We start from the raw sequence: 19,901 nt of genomic DNA, 5'->3' as shown, positions 1-19,901 counted from the left end.
CACCTCTATTTATTTATTTTTATTAAGTTTATTGGGGGGTAACATTGGTTAATACAATTATAATTTTCAGGTGTACATTATCATTTGACATCTGTATATTCTATTGTGTGTTTACCACTCAAAGTTCAGTTTCCTTCAGCTACCATATATTTGATCCCCTTTTCCCACTTCCCACTGCCCCATATTTGACCCCCTTTACCCTGACTAACTCCCCGCTCCTTCCCCACCCCACTAGTAACCACTACTCTATAGTCCTCTGGTAACCACTAGTCTGTAGTCCATGAGTCTCTGTTTGTTTGTACTGCTCATTTGTTGCTTTTAGGTTTATACCTATTCTTAATGCGTTCCTTTTTTCCTGTGATTTTCTTACTATGATCTGAAGCTTTTACTCCTTGCTTCATTATAATCTGAAGTGCTTGTTTAATAAAACATGCGAGGTCTGTCCTCAAATTAGTAGAGCCTGGTCTTTGTGGATGAGGCTTGGAAATCTGTGTTAAGAACTACTGGGTTGGTTCTGAGGCATACTAGAGTTTGAGAAACACTGGGTAATGGAAAGAATGCTAGAGTCTTGTAAGTACGTGGTAGAATTTTCAGTACGTGATAGAATTTTCTAACTTGCAAATTAAGGTTAGTGGATTAGGTTATTCCTTAAGATCCTTTCCTGATCTCTGATTCTGTGTCTATAAATAGATGTTCTTTATGTGTACATTTCAGATGAGAAAACAGTATATGTAATAGGATAGAATGTTGGAGACTTTTCAAAGAACTGAGTATTGTGGTAGGATTTGATTGGTATTTCAAAGAAAGTATTAGATGAGATTGGAAGGTGAATTAGTGGTCATATCATCCAACTGAATACCAAAATTTGAATACAGTCATGTGCTGCATAATGATGCGATGGACCACACATACGACAGTGGTTCCGTAAGATTATAATGGAGCTGAAAAATTCCCATCACCTAGTGACATAGTAGCTTAACACTACACTATTTTTTTAAATAAACTTAGTGCGTAACCTAAGTATATGTACGGTGTTTATAAAGTCTGCAATACTGTACGGTAGTACCCTAGGTTTTCACATTCACTCACCACTCACTGACTCACCCAGGAGTTAAAGTCTTGCAGTCAGATGAAAAAAACAAATGATTTTAGGGGCAGACAGTTCATAGTTCTTTGGTTTTTTTGAGAGGTTATAGGGAAAAAGAGGTAGAAGTATGCCAATGTTAGGTTTCAGGTACTTTTCTTAAAATGTTTAAGTAGTTGTGGAAATAGATAAGCAACCCATTGCTTAGTCGTATTATTTTCTTTGCCATCGTCAGCAATTACTGAATTACTAGATCCCAAAATGATATTTTACCCCTCAAGATACACAGTGTGCCTTGTTTTAATCTCTACTCCTTTTAGTTCTGGTTTATCCCTTCCAATGCCCAGAAATCTAGGCATTAAGATTAAATTTTATTAAGCTTTTATTTATTTTCTATTTTTCCTTTCACTAAAATATTCTAAAATATGTGAGTTGAGCTGAAAGAACAATGGTTGATAGATGAAAGCTATTAAAATAAACTCTAGATAGCACTTGAAATATTCTTAAAGGGCTAACTCACTTGATTCCGTAACAGTCTTATGACATTAAGCAAACATAGAGAAGACTTACTTGTCTTAGAGAAGAGTTAGCTATTTGGTGTTTGGCCAGATTTAACCCCAGAATGAAACAAAATTAATACTTTACAAAACATTTCAATTTGTTGGTGAAGATAATGAACTTGATCAAGTGGATTTTTTGGTCAAAATCATCTCTGTAAGCTATATTAACCCAATGATTTCCATATCTCTTTGTCATATTTACTGTGTTGACAAAACTGTAGAATCTAAAGAGAGTGAGGGAGGAAAAAAATGACCAAGGAATTAACATGCTACAATTTAACTTTGGATCTATGTCATATCTATATATACACAAACACACGTACACACACACACCCACGTATGTATATGCATATATACATATATAAAATTAGCATGTTAAAGTTTAGTTTATTGGTCATTTTAGATCAGTCCAATGTATAACTAGAATTATACATCCATCATGGAGATAACCAAAATTAGTAAATTGATGAAGCCATAGTTTACTTTTTTTCCTGTCTATACATATAATCTGAGTTTGCTCTCATTAATATGTGTATAATCATATACTTGATTTTTTTTGCGTTGTTTTAAGCTGTTTTTGCTTATACCAGCCTATTTTATGTTCTCTTAAGATGTGAACATGTGAATGTGTGTTCATATTTCATTTTAGAGTTGAAACAATCTCATATTTACGGAAAAGTTGCAAGACATAGTTTTCTGGAACCAGCTGAGAGAGAGTTGGAGACATGATGTCCCATCAACCCTGCATTCTTCAGTGTATGTTTCCAGCAAACAAGCATATTCTCTTGCATAACTCGGTACAACTGTTAAAACCAGGAAGTTAACATTGCGACATTGCCAGCATCCATTCAAATTAGGCCAGTTGTCCCTAGAGTATCCTTTATAGCCATAGGGTCTTGTTCAGAATCACAGTTTACATTCATTTGTTGTGTGTCTTTAGTGGCCTTCAAACTGGAACATTGCAGTTCCCTAGGCTTTCCTTGACTTTCATGACTTTCACAGTTTTGAAGATACAGGCCAGTTATTTTGTAGGCTGTCTCTTAATTTGGGTTTGTCTGATGATTCCTCATGAAGTAGGTTAATCTTAGACACCTTTGGTAGGAAAATATCAGAAGTGACCTTGTGTTCTTATTCTGTCCTGTCAGGTGACGTTTAATTTTAGGTGATATTTAATTTTATTTTGTCCCATTACTGGTGATATTAACTATGATACCTTGATTAAGGCATTGTCTGCCAGGCCCTTTCCATTATAAAGTTATTCTTTTACTCTTTGTAATTAATACTTCTTTTGTGGGCAGTTTTCTCAAAGTGGGCAATTACTTGGAGATTGTTTCTCATCAGACTTTTTATTTATAGAGATATGAATTAATGGATTCCTATTTTATTCAGTGGGTGATAATCTGTGACTGTCATTTATTTTGATGCTCAGATTTTCTCAGGTTTGGCCAGTGGGAACCACTTCAAGATGGCTTATATATTCATTCAGCATGCACACATCATTTGAGTATTTCCTGACTTTAAGGCCCAAGAAAATGTTCATCTTATATTTTCTTGTTCCAGCCCTTTTCCATGTTTGTAGTTCTCTTCTACAGAAACCAGGCTTTGATTATTATCAGGATATTTATTTGACTGATTACTCACCCTGGAATGGAAGCTAGAGATGGAATTCATCTCTAGCCTCTCCCTGAACAGATGCTGGCCTTGTTCAGACCAGCTAATTACTTCTGGACTGAAATATTTGGGAAGAGCAGGGGCTTATGAAACTTCTGATATTCCATTTACCTTATAAATACAGACAGTTCTTTGCAGATGGTGTTGTAGAGTTACCTCCTTTAGAGGTATGGTTTTGGAGTAGGGGAATTATAAGAGAAAAGTGATGCTTGAGGAAAAGAATTGGTTTTAAGATGGCCATATAATTTGCCTAAACTAGGCCACTCACTAAAAATTGAGATATAGTATACATACCATAAAATTCACCAATGGTTTTTTGTATATTCAGAGTTGTGCAACCATCACCAATGTCTTAATTCCAGAACATTTTTATTACCCCCAAAGAAATCGTGTACATGTTACCAGTTACTCCCCAGTCCCCCCTTCCCACATCCCTTGGCAAATGCTTATCTGTTTGTATGAATTTTTCTATTTTGAAAATTTCATATAAATGGAACCATATACAATGTAGCCTTTAAGTTTGTAAACTCACTTAGCATAATGTTTTCAAGACTCATCCATATTGTCATATATATCAGTACTTGATCTGTATGGCTGAATAATATTCCATTGTATGGATTTACCACATTTTGTTTATCCATTCATTGGCGGACATTTGGGTTCATTGATTTTTGGCTATTATGAATAATGCTGCTGTGAATATTTGTGTACAAGTTTTTGCGTGAACATAATTTTCAGTTCTCTTGGGTATGTATCTAAGCGTGGAATTGCTGGATCATAAGATAACTCCGTTTAACTTTTTGAGGAACTGCCAAACTGTTTTCCACTAGGCTGTACCATTCTACATTCCTACCAGCAGTGTATGAGGGTCCTAATTTCTCCATATTCTCACCAACACTATATTTCCCCTTCTTTTGATTCCAGCCATGCTAGTTGGTATGAAATTGGTTTCATTGTGGACATGATTTGAATTTCCCTAATGACTAGTGATATTGAACATCTTTTCATGTGCTTATTGACTAGTGGTATATCTTTTTTGGAGAAATGCCTATTTGGATACTTAGCTCATTTTTTAAATTGGGTTATTTGCCTTTTTATTGTTGAGTTATAAGAGTTCTATATATTTTTTGGATACTAGATGCTTCTCAGATACATGATTTGCAAGTATTTTTTCCCATTCTATAGTTTGACTTTCTACTTTCTTCATAGTGTTTTTTGCACAAAGTTTTTAATTTTGATGAAATTCAGTTTATTTACTCTTTGGTCGTTTATGCTTTTAATCATATCTACAAACTGTTGCCTAGTCCATGGTCACAAAGATTTACACGTTTTCTTACCCATTGAGAGTTAGTTTTTGTATCTGCTATAAGGTAGAGGGTTTAATTTCATTCTTTTGCATGTGGCTATCCAGTGGTCCTAGCACCATTTGTTGAAGAGTTTATTCTTTTCCCATTGTTTGGTCTTGGCATGCTTATTGAAAATAAGTTGACCATATATATACATATATATGGGTTTATTCACAAAATAAAAATCATGTATATGATTATACATATATTAATGAGAGCAACTCAGATTATATGTATAGACAGGAAAAAAAGTAAACTATGGCCTCATCAATTTACTAATTTTTTATTCCTTTGAAGCTGTTGTACATGTAATTGTTTTCTTGATATTATTTTTGGATTGTTCATTGCTAGTATATAGAAATACAATTCATTTTTGTATATTTCTTTTATCTTTCGGTCTTGCTGAACTTGTTTGTTTTAATGTTTTATGTATAAGATCATATCATCTGCAAAAAGATAGCTTTACTTTTTCCTTTCTAATCTGAATACCTATAATGCCTTTCTAATCCGAATACCTTTTATTTCTTTCTTTTATTTTGCCTAAGTTCCTTGGCTAGAATCTTTAGTAGAATGTTGAAGTTGGTGAGAGCAGACATTCTTGTCTTGTTTCTGATCTTAAGGGGAAACTGCTCAGTCTCTCACCATTAAGTATGTTACCTGTGGGATTTTTATAGATGCCTTTTACCACTTTGAGGAAGGTCTCTTTATATTCCTATTTTATCGTATATTTTCCTCATGAAACAGTGTTGGGTTTTGTGAAATGCATCTATTGAGAGGATCTTACAGTTTATTTACTGTATTGTATTACCCTGGTATGTCATATTAATTAATTTTTTGTTTGCTTGTTGAACCAACCTTGTATTTCTGGGATAAAGCTGACTTGATCATGGTCATATATACTTTTTTATGTTGCTCTATTTGATTTGCAAATATTTTGTTGAAGATTTTGGTATCTGTATTTGTAGGGGATATTGGTCTATAGTTGATTTTTGGGTCCCCCCCCACTCTTATAATAGCTTTATCTGATTTGGGTAGGGTAGTACTTGACTCATAGAATGAGGGAAGTCTTTCCTCATCTATTTTTTTTGGCGATCTCATGAAGGGTTGATGTTCTTTCATCATTTTGTGTAATTCACCAGTGAAATCATCTGAGCTTTCCTGAGAAGTTTTACAAATTATTGATTCAGTCTCTTTATTTGTTACACATATGCTCAGATTCTTCATTTGTTTCTTGAACAGTTTTTAACCCATTTCCCATTTGCCTGCCCCAAGAATACTCGCTGGTGGCACTTACAGCTACAGCATTTTTACCCCGAGATAACTCGCAGATTACAGCCCTAACCTTACCCCCGAAGTTTGCCATGAAATATATCAATTTTATTATTTTTTTTGAATTGTTTTAGTATATCGATAGTCTTTGGAAACAAATGACACCATTCCATTTATAGCATTCTGTTTTTAGTAGTGGTATTTCCATTTACATTTAGTAATGATATTTCCATTAGCTTAAAGGAAAACTGATAGTGGTATTAATTTGCTTTTTCTTTAAATATTTATGATAATAATTAGTAGTTTTGGAAATTTGTAATCTTTTATACTGTTCGTAAAAACCTGCTATTAAATCTCATTGTATAACTACAGAAATTTTCATGGTAATAGAATATTTCTTAATGAATTTAGAAAACTCTATCATAAAAATAACAGAGTATGTAAAGAGTTTTATGATAGCAGAACACCAATGTCAGTGGTTAAAAAATGATGATCTGGGGTAAAACTATACAGCTTTCCAGTGTGGAAGTGATACATCTTAAGCCAGGCAAGAAGGAATTCTCCTTTTGATGCTAAATGTTTTTAGGTTGGTGCAGTAAGACTTTGCAAAATAGTTGAATTAACTGTAACAGTTTTCTAGAGAACTTTTATGATTTAAAGGAACAATTTTCAGTCTTTAAATCAAATGTGTACAGGGATCATGCAGGAGAACAAAAGATGGGAAGCAAGTTGGGGTGCATATTGAGGACATGGAAATATTATTTATTTCCAAGAAGCATGTTTTTTCTTTTTTTTTTTTTTTTTGAATCATGCTTCTTAATGTTTTCCCATTTTTGATATAGATACAGAAAAATACAGCATGCTCATAAATCATAGCTGACATATAACAGACTAAATATCAAAAAGTATTGGTAAGGGAATTGTGCTGAGCTAGGAAGTGTATCACTTTTCCCTCCAAAAGAGGTAGAGAGGCAGGTACTACATAGTTCCAGCCATTTGTTGCCATATGGCATTGCTGGATCTTCACGTATTTCAAGAGAACCTTGGAAATTCTGATTTTTAAGTAAATCTTGCGTTTTTAAAAAACCAGTTAAATGTTTTAAAAAGTTTGGCTAATGAAAGAAATTAAAAACAGGCTTCTTAAAATAACTAAATAAACAGACATACCGTGTGCATGGATTAGAAGACAACAAAGATATCAGTCTCTCTTAATTAACAAGTTTAATGCAGTTTAATACAAGTTTAATACAAGTTTAATGCAGTTTGTGTCAAAATTCCCACAAAATTTTTTTTTTGTTGATGTAGACAGGATTATTTTAAAACATATGGAATGACAGGCTAGAATAGAATTTTGAAAAAGAGGAATAAAATGGGAAGTTTTGAAGCTCTACGTAGCTTCAAAACTTACATGGTAACTACTGTAATCAAGACTGTGGTGTTGGCAGAGCAATAGACACATAAATTAGTGGAACCAAATAGGAAACCCAGAAATAGACTTATACAAGTGTGGCCGACTGATTTTTGACAGAGACACCAAAGTAATTCAGCAGAAGAAGGGTAGTCTCAGTAATGGTGCTGGAGCAATTGGATATCAGGCAAAAAAAAAAAAAACTGTATCTGTGCAACAATTAAAATAGTTGATGAACATAAATATAAAATGTAAGACTATAAAACTTAGAGGAAAATGCACAGGAGAAAATCTTTAGAAACTAGGACTTGGAGAAGAATTATTAGATGTGATACTAAAACACATGATCCACTTTTTAAAAATTGATAAAATGGACTTCATAAAAATTAGAACCTTTGCTCTTGGAAAGACCCTGTTAAGAGGCTGAAAAGCCAAGCTATAGACTGGGAGAAAATATTTTCAAACCATATTTGACAACTCATCTAGCATATGTAAAGAACTCTTAAACTCAATAGTTGGAAAACAATCCAGTTAGAAAATGGATAAAAGACATGAGACATTTTACCACAGTGAATATTCAGATGGCAAATAAACACATGAAAAAGATGTTAAACATCTCTAAACAGAAGAGAAATGCATATTAAGACCTTGATGAGACATCATCACTACATATCTGTTAGAACAGCTAAAATAAGAAATAGTGACGACTCAAAGCTTTTGAGGATGTGGAGAAACCGGACCTCTCATATATTGGTTTTGGGAGTATAAAAATGATACAGCCACTATGGAAAACAAACTGGCAGTTTAAGAAGCTAAACATACACTTTCTATATGACTCAGCAATTGTATGCCTGGCTATGTATCCCAGAGAAATGAAAACTTATTTCTCCACAAGAAACTATGCATGATTGTTCATAGTAACTTTATTTGGAATAGCAAAAAATTTGAAAAAAAAACCTAAAATGTCTTATGGTAGGTGAACAATTAAAAACTCGCATGTTTATACCATGGAATAGTACTCAGCCAATAGAAAAAGAAAATCTATTGATACACAACATGGATAAATTTCAGGGGCATTATGTTGAGTGAAAACAGTCAATCTCAAGTCACATATGATTCCATTTATATAACATTCTTGACAGAATTACAGAAATAGTGATCAAGTTAATGGTTGGCAAGATTGAAGGATGTTGGAGGTAGGGGGTGGGTGTGACTAGAGTAATATGAGAGAGCTCTTTTTGATAATGGAATATTTCTTTATCTTTTTTTGTGACATTAGTTACAGGAGGTTAACCCTTCATTTATGCTGTTACTGCTTTATCACATACTTAACGTGAAACTACATTCAACAAGAGTGAAACTGAAATCTTTATCACAAAAGAAAGATGAATAATTTGATTAATTGAAGTTTACGACATTTAGTTTAAAGACAAAACTCAACACAAATGGAAATGGAGATGTTAGATCCAAAGCTGAAAGCTAGAAAACTCATAATTGTTTAGTGGAACATTGGGTAAATGTTTTACAAGTACATTTCTGGAGCCTGCAACAGTGGATCCCCTCAATGGCAAATCCAAGATCATTGAGCTAAGGTAAGAGGCAATTCTTGTTCCAATTTTAGAATTCAGCTACTTCAGGTACTGTAGGCATAATGTGATGAGCTGCCAATTTGGTTTGCTTACCTCACTTATCTGGTGGTGGGCAGATAATAGTACTCTGCTCTACAATTGTTATCTATTTTTTCTTTTTTTGGTTGCTTGTTAAATAAGCCCCTTATTTCAAGCCTTAAAACATTGAGTAAACAAAATGGACTTTGACCTGTATGGAAGCGACAGTTCTATCTGCGTCAGTCCAGCCAGCCTTTAAAAGATGTGCCCATATTCAAGGATGGTGATTGGTGCTGGGCAGAGAGGTGGCCCAGCAAGACAGCACCTTTGGTGAACAGATAGATCTGGTGGTTGTTCAATGGTTCTGCTCTCTTTGCATACTGATTTTTTGATTATTAAAAAAAACACACACATATAACAACCATAGATTAATAAACAATGGAAGCATTCACACTACAGACAGGAAGATGACAAAGATCCCTATTATTACCACTGCTGTTTAATTTCATAATAGTAGTACCAGCAAATGCAGTTATAGAAATTATAAAGGTTAGAAAAGAGGAAGTAAAATTATCACTGTTGGCAGGGCAATTGGATTGCATCTGAGAACACAAACAGTAGGCTTCAATAAAGTAGTTAGAAGTGCAAAATATATAGAAATAAATATGTATATGTTAAGTATATATGTAGATATTGTAACATACACATTTGCTAAATAAGGAGGAACTGTAAAAAGGGGTATTTCCAAAATAGACTATGTGCTCTATTTCTGGAGAGTGGATACATAATCTACCTAACTCATATTTCTGCAAGAATCCTAAAAGAGTATGCTAGTAATACACAGAAAGGCACAGTAGAAAATATATTTTAATGGTTCATCTAAGTCTTCATTTGGAATGTCTTATAACACAGACTGTTAATGCCAAAAAAGTAATCACCCAGAGAAAATTTATAATAGAATCTAGACTGCTTTCATTAGATTACAGCAATGCAATGTATTGGTCCTGTTTTCATAGCATAGATTTTAAAAAAACCAAAAACATTTTAATTGTTTAAAATGTTAAAATTTGCTTTAAAATAATTTTTTAATTCAGAGCATAAGCCTCTACCCCTCACAGGAGAAATATTTTTTGCAGAGGCAGTTGTTTTGAAAGATGGTTAATATTTCTCTGCCTTACGTCCTTTGCTTGGAGCAAAAGTAGTGATGCCTTTCTTTAGCTAAGCCTTTTGTAGGCAGTTAGAAGTCAGGGATCATTCATTTGAAGAGTTGTTTACAGACTGGCTATAGGGCCTGGGATGACCGTGTAGTGTTTTGGAAGCTTCCTAGGTGATTCTTTGTTTGGGTTAATTATGCCTGTTGTGTTTCTAATTACATATTGTTTATAAGACATGCAAATACATACTTGTTTTTTATGCCCCGTTCAGTAGCATGAAAAGAAATGTGGCTTTCCACATCCTTTGGTTTCTAAGTTTATCAACCAAACTTTAAAAGTAAGAAATTAAAAGGGAGTTTGTTTCCTGTTTGAAGTACCATGAGGAAAGAGAACCATATTAGTTTTATACTAAACATCCAAGAATCTATATCTGTATGCTCTCACCTTTATCTTCTAATGTAATTTAAACTCAACTCCTAACTGTCCTGAATCAAGGAAAATACTATCAGTGCCTGTCTCTGAGCTCTGAATTTTCCAGTCCCTGGGCTTGGAATGTGGAGGAGATGAAAGAAAACAGACTCAAGAATATACAAACATGAATTCAGACCTCCCTGAGAAGGACATCACCCACTACTCCCCCAGCTCCTAAATTTCACTTTAAAATACTTGATGCTTTATCTGGGTTGTCTAATAGACATGCAGATATTAGAAGTTATTACATGCAGGTGGAAAAGAGACTAAAATGCCTACTTTGAAGAAAACTCTGACCATTTATTTAACTGGGATGATTTTATGTTTAAGGTGCTTCTTAGAATAGAGATTAAAGATGTGATGTATTTATGAGACTAGCCCTAAATTTCTTAAACTGGAAGAAATTTAAGTTATAACTGTGTAAGATGGACTTTAGGTTGTTCTTGAAATACTAAGTGGCCTATCTTGTATTAATGTTTTCTTTATATTCCTCAAAGTTTTTTCTGTCAGAATTTATATTTAGCCTGTTGATTTTCAGTCCATTGTTAATGTTCTTTACCAGTGTGCACACACATACACACATAGTTTTTTTCTTCCTTGTTTAAAGAAACTCTGGAAGGAATCAGAAACCAGTAACACCTTTGGGGATATGTGTGTGTGTGTGCATGTGATGATAGAAATTGGGTATATGGGGGAGTGGCCTGTTGCAGGGATTGGAGGGACTATTGACCACATACCTTTTAATATTACTAAAATATTAAGTGATATGAATATATTACTTATTTAAAATATTAAAAATAAAGGGATAAATATTAAAGGGGTTTATGATTATTTTTTTTAAGTAATATAAGCTTATAGTAGAGTAAGTTGAAAATAGAAGAAACAAGAAGAAAAATTATCACCAGCAATCTCAACCACCTACATATAACATCTCTTTTACTGTTTTGTTATAGATTGTCTCAGTCAAAAAGAAAATGCATGTTTATATATACAAATTTGTACATTTTGACAAAATAATTTATAATATTTTGTAACCTGCCGTTTAAAATTTAACGATATGTTGTAAATAAATTATCAGATCCTTAAGCATTTGTTTTCTTTCATTTTAATTGTTGCATGGTGTTCTATCATATTGAAATACTTAACTGATTTACTATTGTTGGTATATAGATTGTTTTAATTTTCTCTGATGTAATTTCTTGTAGGTAAAGTTAAGTCAAAGACATAGTTATTTTTAAGAGATAGTCAGATTGCCTCCTGGAAGGGTTGTGCTTATTTGCACTCATTATGCTGTATGAGAGTCCCTCTAACCATGGCTACAAGAGACTGCCCAGGTGACCAGCCATAAAATTGTTAATTTATTGCAGTGTAATAAATAAAACCTGAAGATAGGGCAACTCTCAGATGCGTGGTTGTGGGGAGACAACTAACTGGGATATGAAAACTAATTTTATTTTACACCCAGTATGTGATTGGCTTCAGGCTGGAGTAGATATTTTGCACAATTAAGTCTGGGATTTTTGGAAATTGGATTGTTGGGCTTGGCTGTGATGGATGGAATTTTTGCTGTCCTAGATTGAAATCTTTTCTGTTAATGGAGTGAATTTTGTTCTGCCTACTGCCTGGCTTAGCATTCTATTAGTGGAGGTTTGTGTAAACTGGATATTATTATACACTGAAATATGCTTAAAAATGGATGTCCATCTGTATTAAAAGATGAGAGATGGCTAAGTAGCCTACACACTTGGAATCCAGAGAAAATATTATACAGTATTTACTTGCCTTTTGAAATGTTTACTGACCACCTTCTTTCAGTGTGCAGAGGTACTTTGCTGGCACACTGGTAGGTCTGTGAATTCCACTTTTGGATCTTGGGAGAGACTGGAGAGAAGAGGCTAGGCAAATAATTGGCAGGAAAAGCAAATGGTTACAAGTCTGTTGACAATGCAGCCTTGTTTGCCCACTCTTTGCCTATCTGAATTTCTGAAACTGGATTCCTTAGCTCTGTGAACTAGTTAGCAGAAGAGCACTCCTTTTGTTTAGGGTGCTTGGAATTATAAGCATGCCGGAGAGAACACAATTATGTATGTCTTAGTTGGATGAATGCATCCTGTCACTGTTAGGACTTGGTGGTGTAAAAGGATTAATAAAGAGAAGTGAGCTGGGAATGGTTTATCTGTGGAAGTTTCTGGAATTGGTTCGTAGGTCTTTATATTATGGATATTTCATAGTGAAGAGGTTACAGAAATCAAAAGGCTGTTATTCATGAAACCAGAAGTCTGCTAGTCACAATGTAAACATTTTTTATTTGTAAAACAAAAAGAACAAAGATAGCTTCATTTAATAGATATGGCCTTGGTTGTGAGAAAAATCTAATTTAATTGGACAGGGTCTTCTTAGTAGTATCTATTTTATAAAATATAAATGACATTGTTATTTCACCTAATTTTGGGTTTTGATCTGTTAATCTTACATTTTTATTGTAAGAATGAATCAGGCACTGGAATATAACGGATACTTTTTCTAATTTTTAACAGTTTTGAAAGTTGGTTTTTTTTTTGAGAACAGTGAGGAAAACTAAGGACAAAATTAGAGTATCATTTTTGTTACTGAGAGAGCAACGATGTTTTAAGAAGTCATATCTGGTTTTAGGTCATCTGTATCATAAGTTTTCTGTGGATATTGGGTAGGTAACCTTCTCATTTCCACTCTCACTTTTTTCTCTTGTGAAATATTTTTTTAAATGTTAAATTCTGTCATCTGCTTAACAACTGAATTTTTGTTTTTCCAGCATTGGTTGGATGGTACAAAGAGCATCAAAAAGCAAGTAAAAAGTAAGTGTTGAGAAAGATTGTGAAAAAATGGAAATTGATTTATATATAATTATAAATTAGTAATTGATTCTTTATAGTAAGAATGACATAAGAAATCATGTTTCAAATGAATTTTTTAGCACCTCTACTTTCTAAAAACAATTTCAATCTGATAAACTGACCCTAAATTATATAGGGTTGATGGTAATCTAGATTCAAGTGCCTCACAGTTTGTTTCTAGGAGAAAGGCTTGCAGCTTGCAAATGAAATTGAGTTCCTGTGAGATGCTTAATTTTTATTTAGTAATTTCTTATGTTTAATTTTCCTGTTTGGCATCTGCCCTGCTCTAGAAAATATTTTGAGACTTGAAGGCTGCAACTTTCTTAAAAGTTAAGAATAGTGAAATGAAGCAGTTCACATAAAATGTCTGTAGTGTTCCTAGCAGTAGTTGAGAAAATACCAGTGTTCAATCCATAATCTATCTTGTCCTGCCTAGTAACAGATTTCAGGGCACCTCAGCTCTTGTCTTTACAAAGTAATGGGACCACTGAGAATATAGAGGTTAGTGAAGTTGGTGAAGTGAATTTGAAAGTGTGTAGGGGGAGGATTTGCCATGAGCAATTAATTACGTAGGCATTCTTCTGTGCTCTCAAGAAATACAGCCTCATGAATTTTTAGAGCTGTTAGATTGCACAGTCAAGACTTTTTTATTTGATGTATTTGGCCCTTTGTTAGAATTAATTTAGCTATCTATTCTTGGGAGGATGATGATTGTGATAGTACTGTTAGTACATTTAAAAAGCCTGTTGATCTTTTTGTGTTAAGCTTAATCAAGCCTATAGTGTAACCTGAAATATTGCCACAATAACCCGTTATCTTCTGTCCCTACTTTAGTAGATTTTGACAACTTTACCAACTAAATGTCTTAATGTTTAAATAGCTATAAAAAAAAAAAAATTAAAGCTTTTTTTTTTTTTTTTTTAATGGCAGTTGGTTCACCCTATTGTCTGCATTTTCGAGTAAAGTTTTATTCTTCAGAACCAAATAATCTTCGTGAAGAGCTAACCCGGTAAGACCATTCTATAGAGTCTTACATAGGTAAAGTCTTGTTAGGTTAGCTAAAATGTTCGAAGACTGTCTTAATAATTCTTTCTAGTTTATAGATGGCTAATGAAATTGATCCCTTGCCCCTGATAACAAAACTTCAGATAATAGAATTTCATTTTGGGACAATGCTTTTTAAGTGCAGAATTCTTTTCCTTTATTTATCAGTTCTCAAAATAAAGAGTTGGTTTCCTGGCATCCTCCAAAAGTAGCTAATATCATTACCAACACATGGATCTTAAACAGGGCTTATATGTTTCAATATATTGCCATGTTTATTGATGATCAAAATGATCTGGCTTTGGCCACTTGGAGTTTATTCAGTTGGCTCCTGATTTTCTTTACCTATTGAAATGCCATTAATTAGTGAAAAATATTAAATTCTAATTTGGTTTGAATGGTTTCAAATAAACTTTAAGTAGGTTATATATACTTAATTTTACTTTTTCCTGCCTCCTTGGTATTTATTCATTGACTATATTGCAAATCCATGATTCATTCCACATTCTATTTATTAAGTAAAAAATTGAATTGCTGAGTCTTTTAAGGATTTTCTCTTGACTACTCTGCCAGTGAGATTATAGCTATTATTCATAGTTTATATACATGCTTGTATCCGTTCACATCTGAAGTGGCTGCATTGTCAAAGTAAAGTTAAATAAGCTCACAGAGCTCGTTCTCAGTAATTCTCCTTAAACTTTTACTCTGTGACCTGTTATTCCTTGCTCTTGTGGACGGACATGCTACCGTCCTGATGCTTATTGCTCCTTTTTTTTTTTTTAACTTATTTTTCTTTTGATGACTTTATTGTGGGTGAAATTCTATAATTAAAAATGTTCTCAAATTAGAAGGGTAGGATTATTTATACAGTAGATTGTTCTGATTAGTTAAATTTGTGTCTTTTCGGTTTTCTTAGGTATTTATTTGTTCTTCAATTAAAACAAGATATTCTCAGTGGAAAGTGAGTATTAGTTGCTCAAGGTAAACCACATTTTTTTGAGTAGTTGAAAAATGTTTTTGAAAAACAGCTTCATAGTAATTTTGAAAAAAATGGTCAACATAAAGTATGTCCATTTATCTTAAAATGATTATAAAATTGACTTGGTTAATAAATTTGTGTTTTGGTGTCTCAGATTAGAGTGTCCTTTTGATACAGCAGTTCAGTTGGCAGCTTATAACCTGCAAGGTAAGCAGTTCTCATGTTGACTATTGGGAGTAAGCATAATTCTTTTAGTGTGTGTTGAAGAATTTCAAAACAGTCAAAGCAATGTGCAAAAAAGAAACAGCAGTATTTTTGTGTAAAATTTGTATCATTATCCAACTCTGATGTATACTTGTTTTAGAACATTGCCTTCTTTTTTTTCCTTTTCACTTTATTTGTTCCTTTCCCATCTATAGTGTTTTCAAATGAAAATTTGCTTTCTACTTTATAATTCAATAAATGTTATAACTGGACCCTCAACTAATTTTTTTCCTTAAAAAGAATACAGTAATATACTAGTAAGTTGTTACTGCAACCACATGGCTTTTTAGTCTTTTTCTTAAAAATGAACCCATGAAAAAGATAACTTAGAGTATACTAAAAGTTCCTGATGGTCATTTTAAGGATTAAAAAAAAGTTTTCCAATAAATGAAAAGAAAAACTCACTTTTTTATGCCTTGTTACACTGATCAAATACTATTAAACTTAGGTGTTTTCTTCTGAAAAATTTGACATTTTAGTAAAACTAATTTCAGTTCTTATTCATGAAATGGAAAGAAATATTTTTATTATAATTTTATGCTTTAGTGGGGGATGATTCCATATTTATCCCTAGTCCCTCTAAGACTAATAGTGTTTATTTGCCATTGTATAAATGATAATAAGATAATTTTTTATATACAATTCAATGAATTTTTTTTCAATTATAGTTGGCATACAATAATATATTAGTTTCATTTGTACAGCATAGTGATAAGAACTCAGGTGATCACCCCATTAAATCTAGTACCTGTTTTCCCCCTTACATGTTTATTACAATGTTGTTGACTATTTTCCTTATGCTACCCTTTATATCTCCATGATTATTTTGTAACTATCCATTTGTATTTCTTAATCCCTTCACCCTTTTTCACTATCCCTCCCAACCCCCTTCCTGTCTGGTAGACCTCAAAATATTCTCTGTATCTATGGGTTTGTTTCTGTTTTTGTTGTTGCTGTTGTTATTTTGTTCTTTAGATTCCACATGTATATGAAATCACGTGGTATTTTAGCCTGTGCGTGTCTTTTAATCTGAAGTGAGTCTCCTGTAGGCAGCATATGTCGGGGTCTTGTTTTCATACCCATTCAGCGACCCTGTCCTTTGGTTGGAGCAGTTAATTCTTTTCCATTTGAGGTAGTCATTGATAGATATGTAATTATTACCATTTTTTATTCATGATTTTGATGCATGGTTTTTCTTCTTAAAGAAGTCCCTCCAACATTTTCTATGATGGTGGCTTGGTGTTGATGAATTCCTTTAGCTTATTTTTGTTTAGGAAGCTTTTTAACTGTCCTTAAACTCTAAATGATAGCTTTGCTGGATAAAGTATTCTTAGTTGTAGATCTTGGGTTTTCAACACATTAAATGTTTTGTGCCAGGCCCTTCTGTCTGGCAAAGTTTCTTTTGCGAAATCAGCTGCCAGTCTTATGGGTGCTCCCTTAGGTAACTAACTGCCTTTCTCTTGCTGCTTTTAAGATTCTCACTTTGTATTTAACCTTTGGCATTTTAATTATGATGTGTCTTGGTGTGGGCCTCTTTGGATTTTTCTTTCTTGGGACTCTGAGCTTCCTAGGATTGTAATAAGACTAAATTTTTAATGTTTTATGGTAAACTGAATATTTTGCTTATATTGCACTTCTATGGTTTAAAAAAAGTTTATTTTCCCATCGATAGAGGGATTGATGATTGGAGGAAATTTCTGTATTTCACATTTATTTACCACTAGTATAAATTATCTACCTGCCTCCATCTGCTATCCTAGTCTGTCTACAAATTAAAACTTTTCTTATCTGCTGAAATGTTGACTACAAACTAGTTTGGAAATGCTATGCCTCTAGCATTGTTATGATCAGAAGTATGTAATTGCATGCATTTTTCTTGAAGGCATTTATTTTTATGAAGGAGAATTTTTATTTTATGTATGGAGAACTTGACAGTGTACACTTAGCCCAGTTTTGTGGTTTACCTTTTCCAGTTTGGCAATGCAAGCTACTGATTTGGGGCCCAGGATATTGCCTACCCAGTGACGATGTATCTCATCATATCTGCTGCTGTAATTGGCCCTGATAGCTTCCACCAGCTTAGCTAGTGCTCCCTTGTCTTCTGAGTTAACCTTTGTGAAGGCAGCAGTGGTGCAGGTCTTCCTGTGGACTAGACGGCCCAGTCTGGCCTTCCCTTTGACAGTGCAGTAGGGAGACCCATCTTACGGCACAGGACAGGCAGGAAGACAACCAGCTTGATGGGATGCACATTATGTGCAGTCACTAACAGCTGAGCCTTCTTGTTCTCCACCAAAGTGGAGAAAATATTAACCCCTGCTTGAAGGACAGGTGACCAGGCCTTTTGGTGGGGACAGCACCTTTGCCGGAATCCTTTTTCTCAGCCCAGCCAACAAGCTTCTGCTTCTTTTGCTTTGTCATTGGTCTGTACTTGTGGGCCAGCTTAAGCAATTGAGTAGCTGTTTGGCGGTCCAAGGCCTGGGTGAACAGGTTCATCACAGGAGGCACTTTCAGGCGCTCATAGAGAATAGCACTTTGCCACTGCAGCCAAATGTAGTAGGGCCATTTGACAAAGTGGATGATGTCCCATTTGGGATGGATATCCTGTCCAATGCCAAAATCCTTTGTCCTTTTCTCATACGGGATTTATTACCACCTTGGCCTCCTGCTTCTTCAGGACATCTGGGGTCAGAGCCACCTTCTTCCTTTTGGCCTTCTTTCCTTTCGACATCTTGGGTGGCGGGAGGAGAGAAGAAAGCACATTTTTTACATTTTACTAATTTCTGTATGAAATTGTTAATTCTAAAACTCTTGGATCTACTGAAAAGCTGTCATTTCTAATATCTGTTATACCATATGTTGCATCACATGGTCTATCTTTGTCTTGTGTAATTTTCATGACAAGCACAGATATGCTTCTTGAAAATAGAATTTTCATACATTTTTGTGTATTTAACAAAACTATTCACAGTAGTGCTCACTAATACATATTATTTGATTCGTGCATGTGACTCCGTTATAATGTCTCTTTACTTAATATTTTTCTTAAATAAAATTTCTTTCCTACTTGCTCTTTTCTTCAGTGAATGACACCATTATTTTAGGTTCCTCCAAATTTCATGTTATGTCCTATGTATCTCCTTGTCCCATGTCTAATAGTTTACCAAATCTTATTAATTCTTAAGGTCCTTAAGAATAAATTTGCTGAAGTATTACTTCCAGCTTCATTAAAAGGGCTCCTTGTTTCTCATTTATGAATTTATAAATTTATGAATTTATATTTTATTAGAATAATTTTTATTAGCTTCCTCACACTCTCAAGTTCAGTTCTTCTGTACCATTTTAGTTTATTTCCTAAACAACATTATTTAGCAGATTTGGTTTGGAGCTTCTTAAAGACATTGTGGTCCAGACAAAAGAACAGTTTTTTTCAGCAATAAAGGGGTGTGATAGTATTTTCCAAGGTTATTGTGAAATTAAATAACAGTATATCTGTAATATGTCCAGTATGTAGAGTAGGTGCTCAATAAATAATGCGATTACTATTTTTATGATTATCTCCAGGTCGTTCTCATGTATTCTCTTCATGGCAAAATTTTTTATAAAATGGAAATAATTTAATTTTGTAATATGAGTAAAATATTCTTTTAAAGGAAAAAATTTTAAAGTATATAAAATTAGAATGTTTTCCCTTCTTCCCCAAACCCATAGTTCAGAGATAACCACAGATGAGTCCATAAGTGTTTGTGCATTGTTCAGTTCTTTTCCTACTATCTTCCTTTCCCAAATTTTTTTAGCAATTTTTTTTTATTTCTTTAGGATTAATAATCTAAAATTCCAGGAGGACAGAGACCATATCTTAAAATGGCATATGATAGCATGTTCTGTACATATTAGGTTCCTAACAGATGCCAGCTAATTAAGGATTGCTGAATATTATTGTTTATTCATTATAAAGTTAAGGTATTTCTCTCTGGAAGTCTAGAAAGAAGTTTCTAAAAGTTAAGTATTTTAACATCTGAATAAATTAAAGACATTTAATGGAAATATACCACCAACCACAAGTATAAATACAGACAGATAAGTCGTAAGTCTAAGCTAGATTTATTTTTGGTAATGGTTTGCACATTATGAATTCTTGATAGTTTAATAAAGAATCTTTTTAATCTTAGCA

General features: G+C 33.5%; 1 protein-coding gene and 1 pseudogene across 4 annotated transcripts in view; one reads left to right on the top strand and one right to left on the bottom strand.

The window, feature by feature from the left end:
* The window catches only part of EPB41L5 (erythrocyte membrane protein band 4.1 like 5), a 144,075-nt gene that overhangs the window by 16,511 nt on the left and 107,663 nt on the right, over window positions 1–19,901 (top strand). For all 4 annotated transcript variants that reach the window (XM_015596719.2, XM_015596718.2, XM_015596717.2 and 1 more), the window contains 4 exons: window positions 13,362–13,404; window positions 14,374–14,452; window positions 15,404–15,448; window positions 15,621–15,673. In XM_015596719.2, coding sequence (XP_015452205.1) covers window positions 13,362–13,404; window positions 14,374–14,452; window positions 15,404–15,448; window positions 15,621–15,673 — 220 coding nt within the window. The remainder of the gene's footprint in view (window positions 1–13,361; window positions 13,405–14,373; window positions 14,453–15,403; window positions 15,449–15,620; window positions 15,674–19,901) is intronic.
* Window positions 17,361–18,482, bottom strand: LOC102893779 (annotated as a pseudogene).

This window comes from Pteropus alecto, unplaced genomic scaffold (assembly GCF_000325575.1).
Source record: "Pteropus alecto unplaced genomic scaffold, ASM32557v1 scaffold3, whole genome shotgun sequence".
Taxonomy (NCBI): domain Eukaryota; kingdom Metazoa; phylum Chordata; class Mammalia; order Chiroptera; family Pteropodidae; genus Pteropus; species Pteropus alecto.
The sequence above is the reverse complement of the archived record's forward strand: the minus strand, read 5'-3'. Positions and strand labels throughout refer to the sequence as shown.